Consider the following 19,081-nt stretch of genomic DNA (forward strand, 5'->3'; position numbering starts at 1 on the left):
CGTAAGCATGCTAACCAGCTAGCCCCGGCCCGTCTTGTCACTTTCTGACAGCGATTCACTGTAGCTTCCAGTCTGTCCTGAACACGTAGCTGCACAGAGGACGTATTATAACTTCTTTTCTTGTAAACGCAACGATGGCTGAAGCTCTTCTCAAGCTACAATCACCACCACCCGCTGCCAGCAGCAAACCATATTCATCGACAGAAAGAATATACAGATATCCCCTTAAGTGGCGCCTCCATTTTGGTTTAGGGTTTTAAGGCTTTAACCTCAGAGAGTTCAGCCCTGTGACCACTGAGTACAGCTTTACCCAACACCTGGTGGTATTACACTGAGAGCAATTTATTTACTCAAAATTAATTTGTCCTGAATCGGTGACTCATTGGACGTCCTGTTCGTTTAGAGCTACTACTGTGTAACAATGATGTTCAGGATTTAAATCTGAGCTTGGATTTTTGTCGATACCATGTCTTGTTTCACCGTCCACTGTTTGAGTGAAATAAAACTACCAAAATAATCTTTATAAAAGGAAACAGTTGTTCTAAGTGCTTTTTTCTCTAGAGTTTTTTGATGGTTTGTCATTTTATCTGCCGGGTAAGAGATTGCCTCATAATCTCTGATGATTTCTCAAGCATACAAGAGCAGACCGACTGGTCTAAACATTACAATGAGGCAATTCATCTGCCTTTCAGTTCTGACTGCACTCTGCTGCTGCTGCTGCTGCCGCTGCTGCTGCTGCAGGGACGAGCACAGGCCCCATGGCTTCAGACTATGGATGACTAACAAATGGGTTTGGAAATAAATATGTTATGACCTGAAGAAAACTTGGAGAAAAGTTTACTTGCATACTTTCTTGCCTTCAGTGAGGAGGAGACACTGGATGCACACAGATGGGTATTTAAACAGGACAAACATTAGACAGACATCAGTGGAACATCAAATGACTGTTGTTGTAATGCCGCAAAATACAGTGAACTCTCAATTTCTGAAACACTGACGTGACTCGACTCTCCTGAAACCTCTGCAATTATTTAAGATTTTCTCTTTAAATGTTCTGGGTTTCATGTGAGTGAGTTTGAACAGATCCAGTTGTAGTAGTGTAGCTGAACATGGAGGTGATTAAAAATCTGCCTCTACCCCTCCTTACTGTATCTCCTTTAAATTCTACCCATGATTTTCAGCTTGGCTTCGCATAGATTAGCGAGTTAAAATGGACTATGTTGGCATGTTTCTCCAGCTGTTAGCGCACTTGACAGTTGTGGTACATTAGATTAGCTGTGGCGTGGAAAGCTCAGATGCCCTGCAGTCAGTATGGGGTATCCTCATGAAGGAGGCGACTCAACAGCTGTACTTGTCCTTGGGAAGATAAGCTAGTAAAGAGCAGCAGAGACAGAGAGGCAGCGGAGACATTTTATAAAGGTGATGAGAGAAAATGAAATACAGCATATTGTAGGTAATAAGAAAATGGACCGGTCCTGAATTTTAATACTTCCAGCCACTTGTGTGGCTTATCGGAATGGCTGGAGGATTCGATTGCAATAAGATGAATTACATTAACATATAACTCCGAAGTAATACTTTCTTCTTTTCCCACACAAGAAACATATTGTTCTTTGCCGGTCACTGTTTGGATTGCTTCTCAGCTCTGTCTGACGTTTGTGTTTTACAGATTATATTGTGCTTCAGTGAGCTATGCAGAAATTTCGGTTCTGACGGTGCCAACCTCTTCAGTTTGGGTTTTATTGTCTGTGTGCCTAAAGTCAGCCCACATCACATCTCCTGAGATGGTACCCTGACATACTTACCCATTCAGCTCCCTTCCTCAAAGCCCCCCTCTCGTCCCCCAGGAGATGCATGGATGAGCAAGCTTATTCTCCTTGTGGGGTGTTCCCCATGCATGACTGATGTTTAGATTAATATCCTTGACTGATTCCTGCTCTGCGGTGAGGAGAGGAGCAGGCCTATCAGAGCACTGCCACCCCCTCAGGAGTCCATTGATTTTCGCACCATTCTGACAAACACAGACCTCCTAGACTCACAAAATATTTTATCTGTTGTCCATTTAGATGCCGTCTCCTCGGGCCTCGCTGTCCACATCCGCTTTTATACAATAGCTCTTTTTGTCCTTCACCTGTGTTAGTAAATTAAGCATGCTGCCAGGTTATGTTCACCACATCCTCTCAGGAATTAGTTATTTAATTATATCTGATATGTGAATGAAGACAATGCACACAAATACAAATGTGACTGTTTCAAATCCTTGTTTATATATTTTATTTTGTAATTTTGAGCCCAAATAAAGCTGCAGCAAAACTAATCTTCTGTTATTGTCTGCACAGTAAAATGATTGAATCAATATTTAATAGAGTAAATGACTTAACAGGCCAGAATTAAAGAAAACCACACAAAGCAATAACAAGAACCATAAAGAAATTAATGTAAATAAAAAAAATCAGCATGGACATTTATGTTAATATACAATGACTTGCATTGATTTTTATATCATGTGAGTTCAGATGTGGTTCATCAGCTGCACAGTGTTGATTTGGCTCCAAACTCTTGTATTTGCAATGTGACACTTATTCTATGACAGTAAAGTAGTTTGCAGCCTCTCATATTAGTGCACATTAAACAGCTAAAGAGCCAGAGCCATTTAAACAATTGGCCTAAGAAGGTTAGGATTTGCAATAAAGTGGTGCTTTTTCGAATATCCTCCAAAGAACCTCATGTGGACTGAATGCTAAAAACCAAACAGTGAGGAACAATGGTAACATCGCCCCCTGCTGACTCTTATAAGACCGGCTCCTCCTCTTCAAAGAGGTGAGAAACTGCTGGTGGGTGATTCAAATCCAAAATGAAAATTCATTTTATGGGGATAGTGATGTTTGTGTTGTGTGTCCAGGTTTAATCTCATAGTGTACACAACAGCAAAGTACAAACTTTACAAACAGCACTGACAAGTGTGATACAGGACTTTGTGCATCTCTCTCTCTCTCTGTGTTTGTGTCAGACATAATCCATTTCTATATTTGAACAGGGGGTTGATTCAGTTGTGACAACACTTTGCTTATAATTTTTGCAGCGTGGAGAGTCAGAGAGTGAAACCAGCTTTGATTCCTAAAGCTTCAGCTTGACTCAGAGCTTAAAAACTGACATACAGTTCTGTATGAGCTTAACTTTTTTTTTTTCCCAGGGACATTTGTCTTTATCATGGATGTAAAAAATCAGTCAACAGTCAATGACCCAGACCAAATATTATTACGGCATTGAAGGAGCACAGGGATAAACGACAATTAGAGCCTGAAATTGGCCCCAGGCTAAGACTGGGGGGTGGGTGGGGGTGGGGGGTCCCCTGGTCAACATTACAAAATATATCTAATAAAACACAAAACCACAACAATAGAATAAATATTAACATCAGACTGTGGAGTATGACAAGTACATGATGAGCACTCTGCAGCAGAATCAAACAGATAAAGTGTTTCTGACCTATGGGTACAGTTACACATGGATTTTAGAGAATAAATAATCAAAATTATGTGTTCCTCGAAACCCAAGCTAATGTTTAGAATGACAGCTTTTTGTTTGAAAGAGCTGGTGAGCAGAAATACTGCAATGATATTTCTTCCTACAGGCAGTCATCATCTACTCTAAATTAGCCTTGAATGAACAAAGGACATTAAAAAATAAAAAAAATTTCTGTGACTGAAGCTGTGCTGCTGTTTTTCCTCCACATCCAGCTGTTCTTCCTCAGTCCTCTCTGTCTCCAACTAATTGGCCTCCTTCCACCAGACAGCATCTCGAGCCAGGAGACCGGCTCACTTTTTATCCCTCAGGATCACGTGCTGGGAGGCCAGTTGACCTTCGTTCTGCCCCTCTCCACATCCTCAAGAGAGGCCTGGACTTTATAGCCCACACTGGCTTGTAAACCGAGTCAGAGTGTTTTCCCTTATGGGAGTTAGAGAGCATACTGTGTTACCCTTTTAAGAACCTTGAAAATGGATTCAATTTTATTTTTCTGGGCAGCAAGCGGTGGGAGGGAGTCTGCTGATGTGACAGTTCCCTTATCAAAAGACAGCGGGTTCTCTGGTTTCTGAATGGAGGCTTGACTCACCTCCGTCTTCAGGTTGATTATTTTTCTGTGGCTTTAATATCCCTTAAAATATGAACCAAAATAATGTGACTGAAGCGGTCACTTTGGATTGGTCAGATCAAGTCAGCTCTCAGATCCATGGTGACACTCTGTACATCTGCATCTAAAATAGAAACCAATGGTAAAATGAGTCACATGGATCTTGAAAAAATAAGACTGTGCTGGACGGAAAACCACCATCATCATGTCCATATAAAGCTAAAAGGAATAAACTATAACAGGTTTGTATGTCCCAAATGCGGACAACTAGAGCAGAGTGCCTGCAGTATACTGGTTTATTTTATGATGCCAACACAAAAGACTGAACTGAATTGGTAAAAGAAATCCACTGGGGAGGTGAGGCAGAACAAAGCTTATGAACAGAAGTCAAAACTCAAGAAAATCCAGTGAGGAAACATGAGGAGTTACAGAACAAGAAGCACCAGGGAAAACCGAGGAAAAACTCAACAGAAGTTCACCAGAGCAAACAGGAGAACAACAGACGGACAGAGACAAGGAGAGACTAAACACACACCTGGGAGGGACGGGTGATTGAACACAGGTGAAACACATGAGGGCGGGGCAGACAATCAACAAGGAGGGAAACACAAGACAAAGACATGAAGTAAAAACACAGTGGACACATAAGGAACTCTACAAAATAAAACAAGAAATGATTCAAAAGCCCAAACGAAAAGTGTCCATCAGGGCAAACCGGACATTGTATTAAAGTCTGCTGTCCTGTTTTTACACTCAGTACACAACCAAACAGGAATGTCATGTTTCCCTTACTGTACATAGTCAAACAGTTCTGGCCACAATTACAACATTTCACCTCGGAGTTGTTTGCATTCAGACTGCTGGACCTGCTTTAAAACAGGCTCCGTATACACTGAGTGCTACACACAACCCCACACTAATGGAATTATGTCAGCGTGAAACCAAACGTTGGCCAACCAGAGCAATGCACTGTGGGAAAAACATTAGATGCATCCCAGTGGTTTTCACTTCTCCTCTTTTCTCTTCCCTCCATGTCGGTCCATTCCCTGCAGCCTTGTTTAATCCACTGTATCTCAACTTGCGTGTTTGTGAAAAATATTTTTTTCATACTGAAGTGCGTCCCAAACCAATTATTGTGGAGAGTGTGTACGTCACCACCCCCTGCTATGATGGAAACACAATGCCAGTTGACCATGGAGGAAACTGGCTCACAAACAGGTTCATGTGGACTTTGATAGTCTGTATTAAGTAATTCACTTCAATCAGACTTTGCTCCCTTTTCCTCACATAATGAAGTGATTTCAAAGTAAATAATTCCCGTCATAATCCAAATCATACACCTTCTTATTGCTGTGGCCCTTGATCATCCATCGTTTGAAGGATATATGTGATGCAGTAATCTCCAGTTGTCATGAAGTTGCAAGGAGAGTTGAAAAGACTAATCAAGTGGAGGAGTGATGTGTTAATTAATAGCCCTGGTGATGGCTGTTCCTTCCAACAGTAATGAAGGTGTTCCACAGTGACCCATTCTTTTATTGGCTAATCATTAACTGTAAAATAATTACAGCATATCACGTATGACTAAAGAAATTACAGCTGCCACAAGCGATCTCCACAGTTACGCATTACTTTCATATTTAACCTTTTTTTATTACAATAAAATGGCCAAAGTTTATATTGATGGTGGCACTAATGGTTATCTCATTTGGAACTATCCACTTGCACAGAAAATACTGAGCGTTTAAAGCTCATGTTTTATGGCTATACTTACCAGTCATACCATCCCCATAATTAAAGGGAGCAGCTCAAAAAGAATTTGAGGTTTCTTTTAAAAGTCTGAACTCCATGAATCCATAAAATCTGGACTGTGCAGATAACAGATGAGCCTTTAGGCAGAGATGAACAAGGAGAACACACACTGCTGTCAGTCAGAGATGGATGTTCCAATAACATCATGGTTAAAGCATTTCATGTATTTGATTGTAATTACGACCTTAATGCCAATATCAAGCAATGGACATTGCACTGAAATAACTGTAAGGTAATAAATGTGATGAGTCAAGGGCTAAATGCAGGATGAAAATCATTTTACAAACTTCGGTATAAACTTCTCTTGCTATGTCCCAAGAACCCCATGTGTGAATCACTTTTCTGTATTGCATTGACCAGAGTGACTGTCTACTATATACTATATATATCTATCTGTGTTTAAGGAAACCTATGAGCAAAATAACTGTTATTATACATTTTCTCATTACTGCAACATGAGGTGAAATTAAAGTAATACTCTGGCTGAAGAGCCCCTATTCTGATGAAGCAATGGAGGTTTAGAATAAAAACATTACTCTGTTATGTTTGGTCCAACCTTTGTCACTATTGTTACAGTTGTCTTCACTTGTTTTGTACTCACTTAATAAAAAAAAGAATATAAACATTTCTATATCTGCATTCACTGAAAATTACTACTTAAACGCAACAGCATCAGAGAGTCCGATTCTTCATGAACGCACCATCGCCAAGCATCACATGTGGTTGGAAGTCCTCCTTGGTTTTACAGGAGTACTTTATGCCCGCAGATTTGACTCTCAGGCAGTATAACGTGTTAGGTTAAAGTGACCCATGAAGTATATAAAAATAAATACGTTTGCATCCGTTAAAATTGTATTTGGACAGATAAAAGTCTGAAACACCAACTGTGAATGTCACGTTTTTAGTGTCATTATATCAATATCTTAATTTTAATGTGTGCCCATTGCTGTTACAGCGAATAATTAGTTTGGCTGATGAATAAGCAGGTTAAGTGGCCTGCTTTGCTTACTTCCTGTAGTAACTGATAGTTTCTAGACACAGAATATAATAATTTCCCTACTGAATATAGCACAGTAGTGTTTTACAAGTGTACTAGTTGTACCCTGCCTGACAGACCAGACTCGGGGCAGAGATAAGAAATGTGCTCCGCTTCAGTTCAGCAAGGTGGGTTCGGAAGCTAAGCTAGCTACCTATCCGGTGTCGGCGCTGTTGCTAACACACGCTAACCCAACCTCCAGCGAACTGCGTTGTAGCTCGATAGGAGCACGTAGCTAACGTGCTCGCTTGCTTCACATGATGCCGATGCCAGTCTGAGTGTTCACGCTAGCTAGCGTAGTTGCTAATTGTGAGGAAGAGAGAGGCTTGGCGCCACCACCACTACCAGCAGCAGCAGCAGTGACACGGGCAGTCCTGACTTCAGCTCTCTCCCGCTGCTAGCCGGAGATCTCCCCCCGTCTGTGGATGAGGTAGTTACAGCTAGCTACAACACACCGAGGCGGCGGATACATGACTACCTCTGAACCACGACACGAGCTACGAAAGGGAAATCTTGCAGTTCATGTTTCGCCAAGAAGTCAGTGTGACGTCTTTTATTCCATCTTGTTCGTATCTTTTCCAACACGAGAAGAGGAATATGTCCAGATATAACATATACAGCCTGTTGGACTGGATCTATGGCGGGGTGGACCCGAAGTTTGAAGGCAACGGGGGCCCCGAGTGTGCCGCCTTCATCGCGCCCCAGCAGCGCGTCAGTGAAAGTCTGGTCATCGTCCTCATCTCCCTGGTGGAGATTGGCGTGGCACTGAAGAAGATAAACCTGTCCAAAGAGCTCAAAGTGGTGGGAAGGGACTGCGTACGGACGAAGGAGGACAGTCTGGGCAAGAACCTGTTGCTGGTTGCCCTCTGCATGACTTTTGGAGTGGAAGTTGGGTTCAAGTTCGCAACCAAGACTGTGATATATCTGCTGAACCCGTGTCATGTCGTGACCATGGTGCAGGTGAGGATGACACTGCAGAGCTGAGCTCGTTTAGACTACGTGTATTTGTGTGCACACCCTGAATGTGTCTGACACCCATTTAAAAACACCAGCCTGAGTGACAGTAAACTGATTGTGTATAATTAGTTTTATTCTCATTCTCATCAGCTACATACCGGCCTGACCTCACCCTTCTGCATTATGGTGGAACTTCTTCTTTAGATCAGCGTTATGAGATACATGTCAACATGCTTTGATATGAACTTAAAACTGCAGTTTTTAGTTTAGTTTTTCATTGGCTCTCTGATGTGTGTCCAGGTGGCATAGTGTTCACACAAGGTACAAAGTTTTGAGTAGTTAGCTTTTTTTGTTTGTTTATCTTTTATCTTTTTCACCTCTTAACCTGCTCAGACAGTGATCCAAACCTTGGCTGCTATCATCACACTACCATCAGTGATAATTATTATAATACATTTTATTAATAGGCCCCTTTCAACTCATTCAAGGACACCTTACAACACACAGCAGGAAAAAATAAATTAGAATAAATGTAATTGCATAAAAAGGAAATATGATTAAACGCTGGTGTTGGAGTGAAAGAGAGGAGGGAAGTTTGATGAGGTGTGTCCTGATCTGGGATTTGAAAACAGGAAGTGAATCAATAACAGGGCAGACTTGTGGAAGAGAGTTCCAGAGTCGGCTGAAGGCTCTGAACCCCATGGTGCACAGACAGAGGTACAGAGAGAGTAATGGAGGAGGAAGTAGATCAGAGACGAATAACAAAAAGAATAAGGAAAAGATTAATACATTAAATGTAAGTTACTCAAAAACATGACAGAATTGCAAAAGAATAATGATGATGATAATAATAATAATAATAATCACAGTGGAAACATTTGAGTGTGAAAAATAAAAGTTGGAGTCTTGTTTTTGAGACTTCATTGGACAGTAGTCTCATCTGTGTTGGGGAGGGCATCCGGACTGAAATAAGACCTGTTGTTTCATGTGCAGCCCTGGAGCTGTGCAACAAGAGCTGGGCGTCATCTGATTTGAAGCCATATGATTGTTTATGACTGGAAGAGGCAATTTTATGAAGGCCTGTAACGCTGCAGAACCACAGTCAAGTCTAAATTTATAACTGCACAGACAGCCGGTCGAGAACTGATTGATGCAGAATAGAAATTGAAGTAGATGATTATTTTGTACAGAGGTTCTCAAGGGACCACGAGCACTGTTGCCACAGGAATGTACAGCACCTGTGTGTTTGTTTTGTCCACCTCTTGTTTGTCTGACCTTCACGGTGCACAATTGCACTGCACAGGTCACGGTGACACGACACTGCCAACTGCGTTTTAATGAGCCGGATCATAGAGGGGAAATATGGAGAGTGTGTTGTTTATTGATGTATTCTTATTATTTCACATTACATGGAGGTAGAGTGATAGTCAGAGGACGTTGACGAATTACCGGCTGTGATGAAGAATTGACTGAGGGTAGCAAAATGTCCTCAATGTGCGCTGACCAAGGTTAAGATGATCCTCAGCAGGTATTCCTCATGCATGTTGACACTTCAGTGTGACCAGAGGAGGACGTTAAAGAAATTAAACAGTGTGATTTGTGGTGCAGTTTCTCTTTCACTTTTCAAAGTGTTGTTTCTATCAGCAGAGTTTGCTCCAGGAGTTTATCTTTTACATGGAGTCAGGCCAGGGGCCTGTAGGACCGCCTGTGGGGCCTTCATTCCTGCTTTGTTAAATGATGTTTGTCAGCTCGGTGCTGCACTTTAAGGATTCTTTAATATGTGTTGGCCAGTTGACAGCTTATCAGTGGTTTATTGCTGTGAGGATGTTTCTTTGATCGACTGTTTAAGTCTGTTTGTATTGACTTATCTTATGATCTGACTCCACTCAGCAGGGGCCAGATGCATAAATGAGGCGTACACACAAAAACCACATGTACGCCATTTCCTGCACGTAAACTGGTCTTTATACACACAGACTGTGTCGCCTCACTCATTCCTTCGACCATGTGAATACACGGTTCTCCAAAGTGATCCAAGTTACCCTGAAAATACAAAATAAGCCGAGACATGTAAATTAACATAAATAAAATCAACTTCATGGAGCTTCATTCATTATCATCATCATAAGTTTTACAATTTAGATATATAGCTAGATAGATAGATGGATAGGTAGCTACTTTATTTACTCCCCTAGGAGATAAATAAAGTATTTATCTAAATTTATAAACAGAAATAATTGTTTGTGCTCAATGTTTCCTTCAGCATCTTATTATTTATTGTGAGTCATTCTATAAATTGTTTGATACTATTTTAGTATTGACTAATCACAGTGTTGGAGCCTCTGGAGCCTCGTTAAGACTCTCGAGTCCCAATAAATGAAGTTCAGAGTAAAACAGGACTTTACATCAGAGTGATTGTATTAAAGTAAACTGATCAGTGAAATTCTTCTTCTTCCTCGTCTCTCTTCTCTGTGTCTGATCACTTGTGGTGGAGACTGTTTTTTTATACAAACTGATTGATTAAGGGAGAGTCTTCATCCATTTATTGAGAATTGTGGGAGTGGAAATGAGGCTCGTTCACATGTGAGTGAGATTTATAAAGAGGAACCATGAGAACGCATCAGCTTTATAATTCTGATGAAAAGAGTGTGTATCAATATTTCTTATTTTGTGTGACACATATTTTTAGTCATGAATCTAAAGTTTTATTCATCTGGTCTCTGGTCTTCATCAGAATTGGTGGATCTGCGGTTTATGGGTGTGGTACATTTTTATTCTATTTCATAACCGAGGCAAATCTCAGATCCAACCGTGAGATAAGGATTGAAGGGAGCTGCATGACTCCTTTTATCTTGTTCATCCAGCAGCTGGAAATGAGAAGTCCAGAATTAGTAGTACGTTTTGTGGGCTGAAAAATCATCAGCAAAGTTCCCATGGTGCTTTGTGAGATGTTTGAGTAACCTGTATAGGAGTCTCCCACCACCACTTGACTGTGTTGCTACGCTGCAGCGGGTTATTTACCTTTCAGTATCTTTATACAGCAGCTTGTTTGCTTGAGTGCTTCATTAACAACAGTTATTAATACATTCTACATAATGTATATTAGATTGAAGATCAGTATCAGTATTAATAGATTGGAATAACCAAACACCAACAGATCAGTGGGAAACTTTGTCGTTTGCTACAAAAATGTAAATATTGACTGGAAAGAAATTTCACAGCTTTTCAGTAAAATGTTGTGTTGGTCGTGATTGAAATATCTGATGGTGAAACGTGACGTTTTGTCATGCACAGGGTGACAGTGTCAGTCACAGTTATCATACATATTGGAGCAAACGTCACTCAGTCCAGGGGGAGAGAGCCCCAACTCAGCGTCTGATGACTGATGAGCTGGTGTTTCACATCTGACAACACAGATGTCTGTGATTTCTTCCTCAGTGTAGAACAAGAGCGGCACAAAGACAGTGATCTGACTGATCACTGACTGATCAGTTTACTGTCCCGTGGATCTGGTCGGGGCTCCATAAACTAACAAACAAAATATCAGATGTTGTGTAGGATGGATGTGATGGACACGTCAGGGTTATTGAGGTGTAAGCATTGGTTTAACAGGTGTAATTATCAGTCAAATTTACATGCCACATGAATTTTCTTAATGATTGGTGATCATGTTCATTATTGAGATATTTTTAACTTACTTTGCAGATGATTAGGTACATTCATTGGTGGACGAAGCTGTTTTGTGTAGATGCTGGATTTGATCTGTAGGTAGAGAACCAGAGGCCATTGAAACAGCTGTCACATGAACGTGTCAGGACTCTGACTCTGTATCTGCCTGTTTTTACTTCCACACCAGGAAACACAAATCTGATCTTCATGTTGATATCTTACGTGTTTGAATAGGCCAGAGACACTGATCATTTAAAACAATTATAGCTAATTACCCCCCTTTTGGTTGGTGGGTGAAGATAAATAGCGCTCCAGGCTCCAGAAAACAATCGCTCATCGCTCGTCAAATCAGGCCTCAGGCATTTCTGCAGCAGCTCTGGATGGGTTTAAAATACTGTAACACTCCAGCATTTAACTTTTAAGACTTTATGCTTTGTCTTTGCTGCATTAAAACACCATACTGTTAACAAGCTGCGTGCAATCATTAAATATAACCGCATTTATAAGCTGAAGCAACAACATCCAGCAGAAGAGATTGTTGACTCAGTCGTTCAGATTAAACTGGAGGCACTGAAGTGAATTACTTTATGACCCCACTTATAAAAAGGAAGTACGGCTTATCAGTAATGAGGTTTGTCAATCTATAAACAGGCCATTTATCTTTCTTTTTCAACAGGTTTCGTCATCTTGAAAAAACATTATACAGTTACAGCTGTGCTTTTACTTTGAAATTGCTGGGCAGCAATGAGGGGAAAATGCTGGTGCTGCATCAGAGAACAGGAAATATGTCTGCATTGTGTTTGAGCCTGCTGTACCTGCAGATACATTTATATTTGAGCAGTAAAAGTAATAAGAGAGAAAATACCATTAGATTTAATAGCGTCTTTTATGCTGCAACAGCGTTGAGGTTGGTTTGACTCATAACTGTGATTGTCCATGTGGAGAAAGTCCCATTGTCTAGAGGCCGGTGCACAGTGTTGGATGTGTTTTGTTTTGTCTCACGATTCATTATTCAGATGATGTTAGTGACTTTATCATGTTCTTGCATCAATGGACAGTAACTGAAAACTATTTAATATGCACAATGACACGTACAGTTGCCAGTTCTGTCGCCATTTTAACTGAACAACAACTATGTGTGTGTGTGTGTGTGTGTGTGTGTGTATGTGTGTCTGTCTGTCTGTCTGTCTGTCTGTACAAAGCTGTTCTAATGACTTGGACTTAGATCAAGTGCTCAGAAGTACAGGAACCTTATTTTGGAATAAGTGTTGTTCCACATCTGTATGTGACACACTCTGCAAAGCGTTCAAAGTTACAGAACAGAGCAAATTAAATCTAAAATGCTTCTATATATATATATATATATATATAAAAATATAGGCATTTCAGTCAGATGCATTTAAAATCAATGACAACTAGAATCACCTCCTCATGGTTGTATCCTTCCGCCACTCAGACTAGTTCCAGGTTACATCCCTGTTTAAAATCTGAACCATTTGGGTGAAATTTATTCATGATTTCTGTGTGAAGTCTTGAGTAAAGAGTAAAAAGTGTTTTGTGAGGTCACACTGACCTTGACCTTTTCAGTTCATCATTCATTTGTTGCATACTTGAAGAGGTTCCTTCAAGGCGTTACTGAGAGATCACGTCTATGAGAACGAGACGGACAGACGGACAACCTGAAAACAAAACGGCTCCTCTGAGGACAGGTCATGCTGGTGCTTAGGAATAAAAACTGTTGCTATGGCGAAACACGGCGCACAGTGTTTAGGTAACAGAGTAATCTCTTTTCTTTTTCATCTCTTTATTTCACAACAATAACAGATGAATCTAGTCATAAGCTGTGTTAGACTGTGATACGTCCTCAACAGCCAGAAGTGAAAACTCTTCAGAACAGATTCACCAAGTTCAACCCAACAACAAACCAAATGAAAAGGTTTCACTGATCACAAACAGAAGATCAATAAACCTGAGGACCTGACTTCTGCCTCAACAACTCTCTTATTAATGATGACTGAGTTGTTTTTGACCTTCACAAAACACACACAGTAACTGACCAGCCTGGTTTCTTTTGTATCTACATCTGTAATAATCCTCATATATGGAAAGATGATAAAGGTAAAGAAGCATCACAGAGGAAACTGACATCAACCAGCAGCAGCTGGTGACTCCACAAACGCAGTCAGCACCTAATTAGCCACCAGAGTTATCTAGAGTTTCTTGTACCTTTTCTAAACAAAGTTTTAGTTGTTGAATAAATTGAAGGTCAAATTCTGTTTAAAAACTTACTCAGCAGGTTTTTTTGGCAGATCTGGCAACAAGGAGAGTAGAAGCAGATGGCAGGAAATGCCAGCCCACAAAATACCAACATACTGAAAAGCAAATGTTTGCTCAGTGTGAATAATCCAATCAGTTGGAGGACAGGTCATCTTCTCAACATCTCTAATCATTATACTGACTTTAGAAATAAACTATCAGTACTACTCTGCATGTTTAATGTATAAGGAGTTTGTACCAGATAAACACGTGCTGTCTATCTGATAAAATCCCAGGTTCTCCTCTTCCAGTGAACCCATCACTGGATTATAATGTGTAGTATTAGTCTGAGACAGCTGTGTGTCAACACTGACATGGATTACTTGATCAGTGTTTCATTGTGGAGCAACAGGCGCCACCAGTCAGACGAGGAGCAGCCTGCTCAGTGATCAGCATGAAATCCACTTGTGTGTTAGAGATGAAGCAAGTGCTGGAGCTCAGCGTTATGTTGCTGTCGGAAACAGGGAAGTATGTTCTCACTTCACTGAGAACCGTGTTCACATGCAACTGTTTTGCGTTATCAAAATATGGTGTGGGTGAAACGTAATGACAGAGTTCCCTTTATCGCCTCATCGGGTCCGGTTCATATTTAAATCTACTCTCAGCTTAGTGTGTGGGTTTGTTCAAGCTGTAGGAGTCGGAAAGTGTTCACCATTAAATAAATAAGTAATTATGGAATAAATAATGAACGACTACAATTCATCAGAATTAGATCTGACTTTATTATCCTTGTGGAAATAACAACAGAGTTTTATTGGGCTTCTTTCATTTCAGTACAAAAAGACATTTATTCAAAAATCTGTTTTTCATTTCATTTTTCTGGTGCCATTTTTTTTATTTTACGTCATTTTTGATTCGTAGTGTCACTTTTCATTACAGTGGTGCTGCCGCCTCAATGGTGACTAGCTGATTTAGAACAACTTTAGCATTGTTGTTGCGTTAGCTAACAGAAGCTAACAGGCTAAATCTGGCAGCAGCTGTTGAGCTTGCTGTCTTAGGCTGCGTCCACACTACTGCATTTTCATTTTCATTTTTGTTTTAAAACGCTGTTTTAAAGTGAAATGATCTATGTTTTAGCTCCATATAAGAAACTCTAACCCTAAAACACAACCCCAGAGTTTTCAAAATAAAACAGCTCCAGCAGAGTTTCCAAAATAAAACGGCTCCAGCAGAGTTTTCAAAATAAAACAGCTCCAGCAGAGTTTCAAAAAGTCTTTGTCGTGCGAGAGGGCGGTGACGACACCACTGTCATCTACTATACAGCGACATGATATATAAAGAGCCATAAAATAAAAGTGTCATTGGTTATGAAATATAATATGAAATAAAAACCAACTAAATGAAAAAGGGTCATTTCGAAATAAAACATTTCTATCATGAAATAAAAATGAACTCTATAAATCTTAATTCATATAATTAATTCATGTGATAATTTATTTCATAATCTCCTTTTTATTTATTTAATCCTGAAAATTTTCAGGCTCCATATTAGAGAACTTTGTGTAACTGGGTTGATGTCTCTGACATGAGACAGACCTTACAATGACAGTAATGATCCTTCTTAAGAATTTACAAGGACCACAACCATCATTGATTCATAAAAAAAACATTTTAATGGATTGTTTTAATCCTCAGAAATAAATATGAACAGTAAGGAAACATCTGATTTTTAAAGTAGATAATAAAAATAGAAGGAAAACAGATTTAAGATATACATATGTATATGTATGAACGAGAGAGAGATATAAAATATGTACATGTATTTAAATGTGTTAAAAGCTTCTGTTAGTTGGAGACGGTCTGTGCAGAAAGCTGTAGTTGTGTTTCAGTGCAGGTTGATACGAGTTGTTGGGTGAACAGCTGATGAATCCCTGAGACGTATCTCTAGGTTCCTGGCTGCCGGGTGGTTGTACAGTAGATCTCAAGTAAATTGCTTTTCTTGTAATTCTGTTTCCAGCCTTCCAGGCAAACCAGCTCAGTCTTGTGTCAGATGGTGTTTTGAACCAATCCATGTCTGCAGCAGCATCCTCCAGTCCCCAGAAACAGCCACTGAGCATAGATGAGATGTACAAGCCACACTGATCGAAACCTACATTCAAGAACAAAGCCATCTTATCGTTGCAAATATGTTTGACACCAGGAATGAAGGTATTCAAAACCAAGTTTACACTGGCTGCTGCTTCATGTTCAAACGGTTTTAAACTGAATATGAGCAGCCTACACCTGGACCTGGGAATTTATAGATCTATAGGTTTTCTGTAAATCACCAGTGACTCTCGTGAGTCCAGGATTTGCATTTTTAACACCATCATTAACAGAAGTACATTATACACATGTCCACACTGTTCCTCCTCTCTGTCGAATGAGCAGTGAGTCATAGATGGTTTCAGTCGACAGTCCTTGAAGTCGGACAGTAACGTACACGTGCACCACACATCTGGCAGCCATTTTAATGCTTTGAATTTCTTCTCTTTGTGACTGTCCTCACGGGTCTTAACTCTGCATTTAGTTTTTCTTGTTTTGAAGCTTGAGGTATTTCACAGTTACGGTGAGATACTCTGTTCTGTTGCTTATTATATTAATAAAAACTTTGTTAAAGCAATTTGTTCATTTCCTTTACTCACATCACTGAGCGCTGGAAGCTCCTGAAGCTTTGGAGCTGCACAGTAATGTGTTTAATGTGATAATGGGGTTTCTCATTTTTCTCTCTCTCTCTCTCTGCTTTTCTCAACAGATCTTCCTGCTGGCCTGCCCGCCATGTAAAACAGCAATGGTTGTATTTAGGTGAGTGTATTTACCCCTGGCTCCTGTCTGACTCTGGTCTTTGTTCTGTTCAGTGAAACAGAACAATGTATTCTGGCAGTAGAGATCTGTGGATGCGCTAAAGTGCTAATTATAAAAGGGCGACGTCGTCCAGCCGCCGGTTCAACCTGCCTCAGGAGGCACCTGTCACCAGTGTAACTCCTGAATGCAATATAAAATAACTGGGCGGACCCAAATTAAACATGAATTTTATTTCCATATAAAAACAATTGCTGCATTGATTGTAATTAGTTGTGCACTTCTACAAAGTCAATTGGGTTTTCACAGTTTTATTGTAATGAATTTGCCGGAGTTTATAGTCTCCTCTCCTCAACAACTGCTCTGGTCCGGGCAGTTAATTATTCAGGAGAAATGATTGTGTTTTTGCCACAGGGAACACGATGTGGGATTTACACAGAAATAAATACAAGCAGGGTCACTTTCTGCCGCCACACGGGAGTCTGTGGCTGCAGCAGTAGCTGTGTCTCACCTGAAGTAGCCGGCTAAAAATAAAACGGAGAGTCTGAGACGCTTCATGAAACACTCTCGTACTGGGATAACAAAATGCTAAAGGAAGCCGGGTCAGAAACATAATATTCATCCATCAAGTCAAGATGTTGTCTCACACAGTGGACTTGTAATATAAAACTGTCATGGAGATTCCCAATGACAAAGCCATTTAATTTCTATCCTGGTTCAAGTGATTGATAGTTTGTGTAAACTTGATATTTTATATGCATGTACCCCTGACGAGGGCCGACACGCCGCTACGGCCCAAAACATTTCCACCAGGAGAAACAAGCTGCAAATTAAACAACGTGCTGCAGGAAGTAAAAACAAAAACATGAACAAAGAAACACGCAGCAAATACAGAAACGATGCAACAACAAAAACACGACGACACAATGGAAGAGCTCCAGGCCTGTAGGGGGAGCTCTCAGTGGAACCCCCACAGACTGTATATAAGCTAATCCTAACACTTTTTCTGTTGCTCTTTTGTAATGTTGAAAAAACTACGACCAAATATCAAAAAGAACACAAACCTTTTTGTCGCCTCTTTCCTCCCTCATACTCTCTTGGTTGGTCAAAGGTCAAAGGTCATAGGTCTGGCTTGTTGGCTCGAAGCTCAAGCTTCTACTCAAGGTGTTCCACCTAGAGCCCCCCCTAGAGGCCGGAGCTCTTCTCTGCTGTTGTCTGAACACGCAGCGTTGTTGTGTTTCTGTTGTTGCATCGTTTCTGTATTTGCAGTGTGTTTGTCCTTCATGTCTTTGTTTTGTCTTCATGCATGTCTTTCATTTGCAACACTTTTCCGTTGTTGTATTTGTTGTTTTTGAATCTGCATCGTTTCTGAATTTGCAGCTCGTTTCTCCTGCTGAAAGTGTTTTGGGTCGTTGCAGCATGTTGGCCCTCGTCGGCCACCGTAGTATCTGGATAAGAAACAAATGAAAAGTCAAGTGTAACTGCAGCATTTGTACCATAAATGATCAATCATCCAAAATATTAGATAAGGAATACATAAAGTGGTAATCCCTAAAATGTCTGATTTCATGACGTCCATTGTTACCATGGTAACAGCAACAGTCCATGATCAACTGAACAGAAGAGCTGGTGCATCTGTAGACTCATACTAACACATGTTGTTTTAATAATGAAGTTTCCACCACGACGAGCAGCCGTGTTCTTCCAGGCGTTCTTCCACATGGTCATTACTCCCTGATGAAACTCAGTCACTGGCAAATACATTTAGTTTCCTGTGATTGCTTCAAAATAAGAGCCCCCCACCCCTCGTCTGTCCAGAGGCTCAAAGTGGACTCATGTTTGCTGCGTCTATTCCATTATCTTACAACAGCAGATCAACACTGGAAACTGCACATTTATATATGAAGCACAGCAGATCAGTATCAGCCATTCATGTGTTGAGGGGAAAATGTTGGACAGATGGTTAATGATCAACAAAAGTTGTGAATTTGAATATGAATCAGATTGTTTTTCAAGAAAAAGCCTGTCACAGTGACAGCTGGGTTTATTTGAACTGACACTCCTACAACACCGCTGTTTTCCCACTGACCTTAGCTGTCACAACAGTTATTTTGGCTCATTTGATAAAAAGGAGCAGTGGGAGAAGATGTGGGTCCACACTCCGACACGAGAACTTTCATATACGACGGCTCCCACAATAATTCCTGTGCAACAGAAACATTTATCAATGTGTTGGATGTGTGCAGAAGGTAACTGGACTGTGTGTGTGTGTGTGTGTGTGTGTGTGTGTGTGTGTGTGTGTGTGTGTGTGTGCGTGCGTGGTGATTCAACTGGTAACAGTAATCTCTGATGTACTGTTGTCATGCAAGAGAACAAACTAA

General features: G+C 40.5%; 1 protein-coding gene across 1 annotated transcript in view; it reads left to right on the forward strand.

Moving 5' to 3' along the window:
• The first annotated feature begins 7,147 nt into the window (after nt 1–7,147).
• Nucleotides 7,148–19,081, forward strand: part of tmem164 (transmembrane protein 164) — an 18,471-nt gene continuing 6,537 nt past the window's right edge. Inside the window, exons 1-2 of the mRNA XM_023418368.2 lie at nt 7,148–7,937; nt 16,654–16,703. Of these exons, the coding sequence (XP_023274136.1) occupies nt 7,500–7,937; nt 16,654–16,703 (488 nt within the window). The 5' untranslated portion in view covers nt 7,148–7,499. The remainder of the gene's footprint in view (nt 7,938–16,653; nt 16,704–19,081) is intronic.

The sequence above is a fragment of the Seriola lalandi genome, unplaced genomic scaffold, assembly GCF_002814215.2.
Source record: "Seriola lalandi dorsalis isolate HSWRI2012SDOR001 ecotype SW California unplaced genomic scaffold, Sedor1 jcf7180002054581, whole genome shotgun sequence".
NCBI lineage: Eukaryota > Metazoa > Chordata > Actinopteri > Carangiformes > Carangidae > Seriola > Seriola lalandi.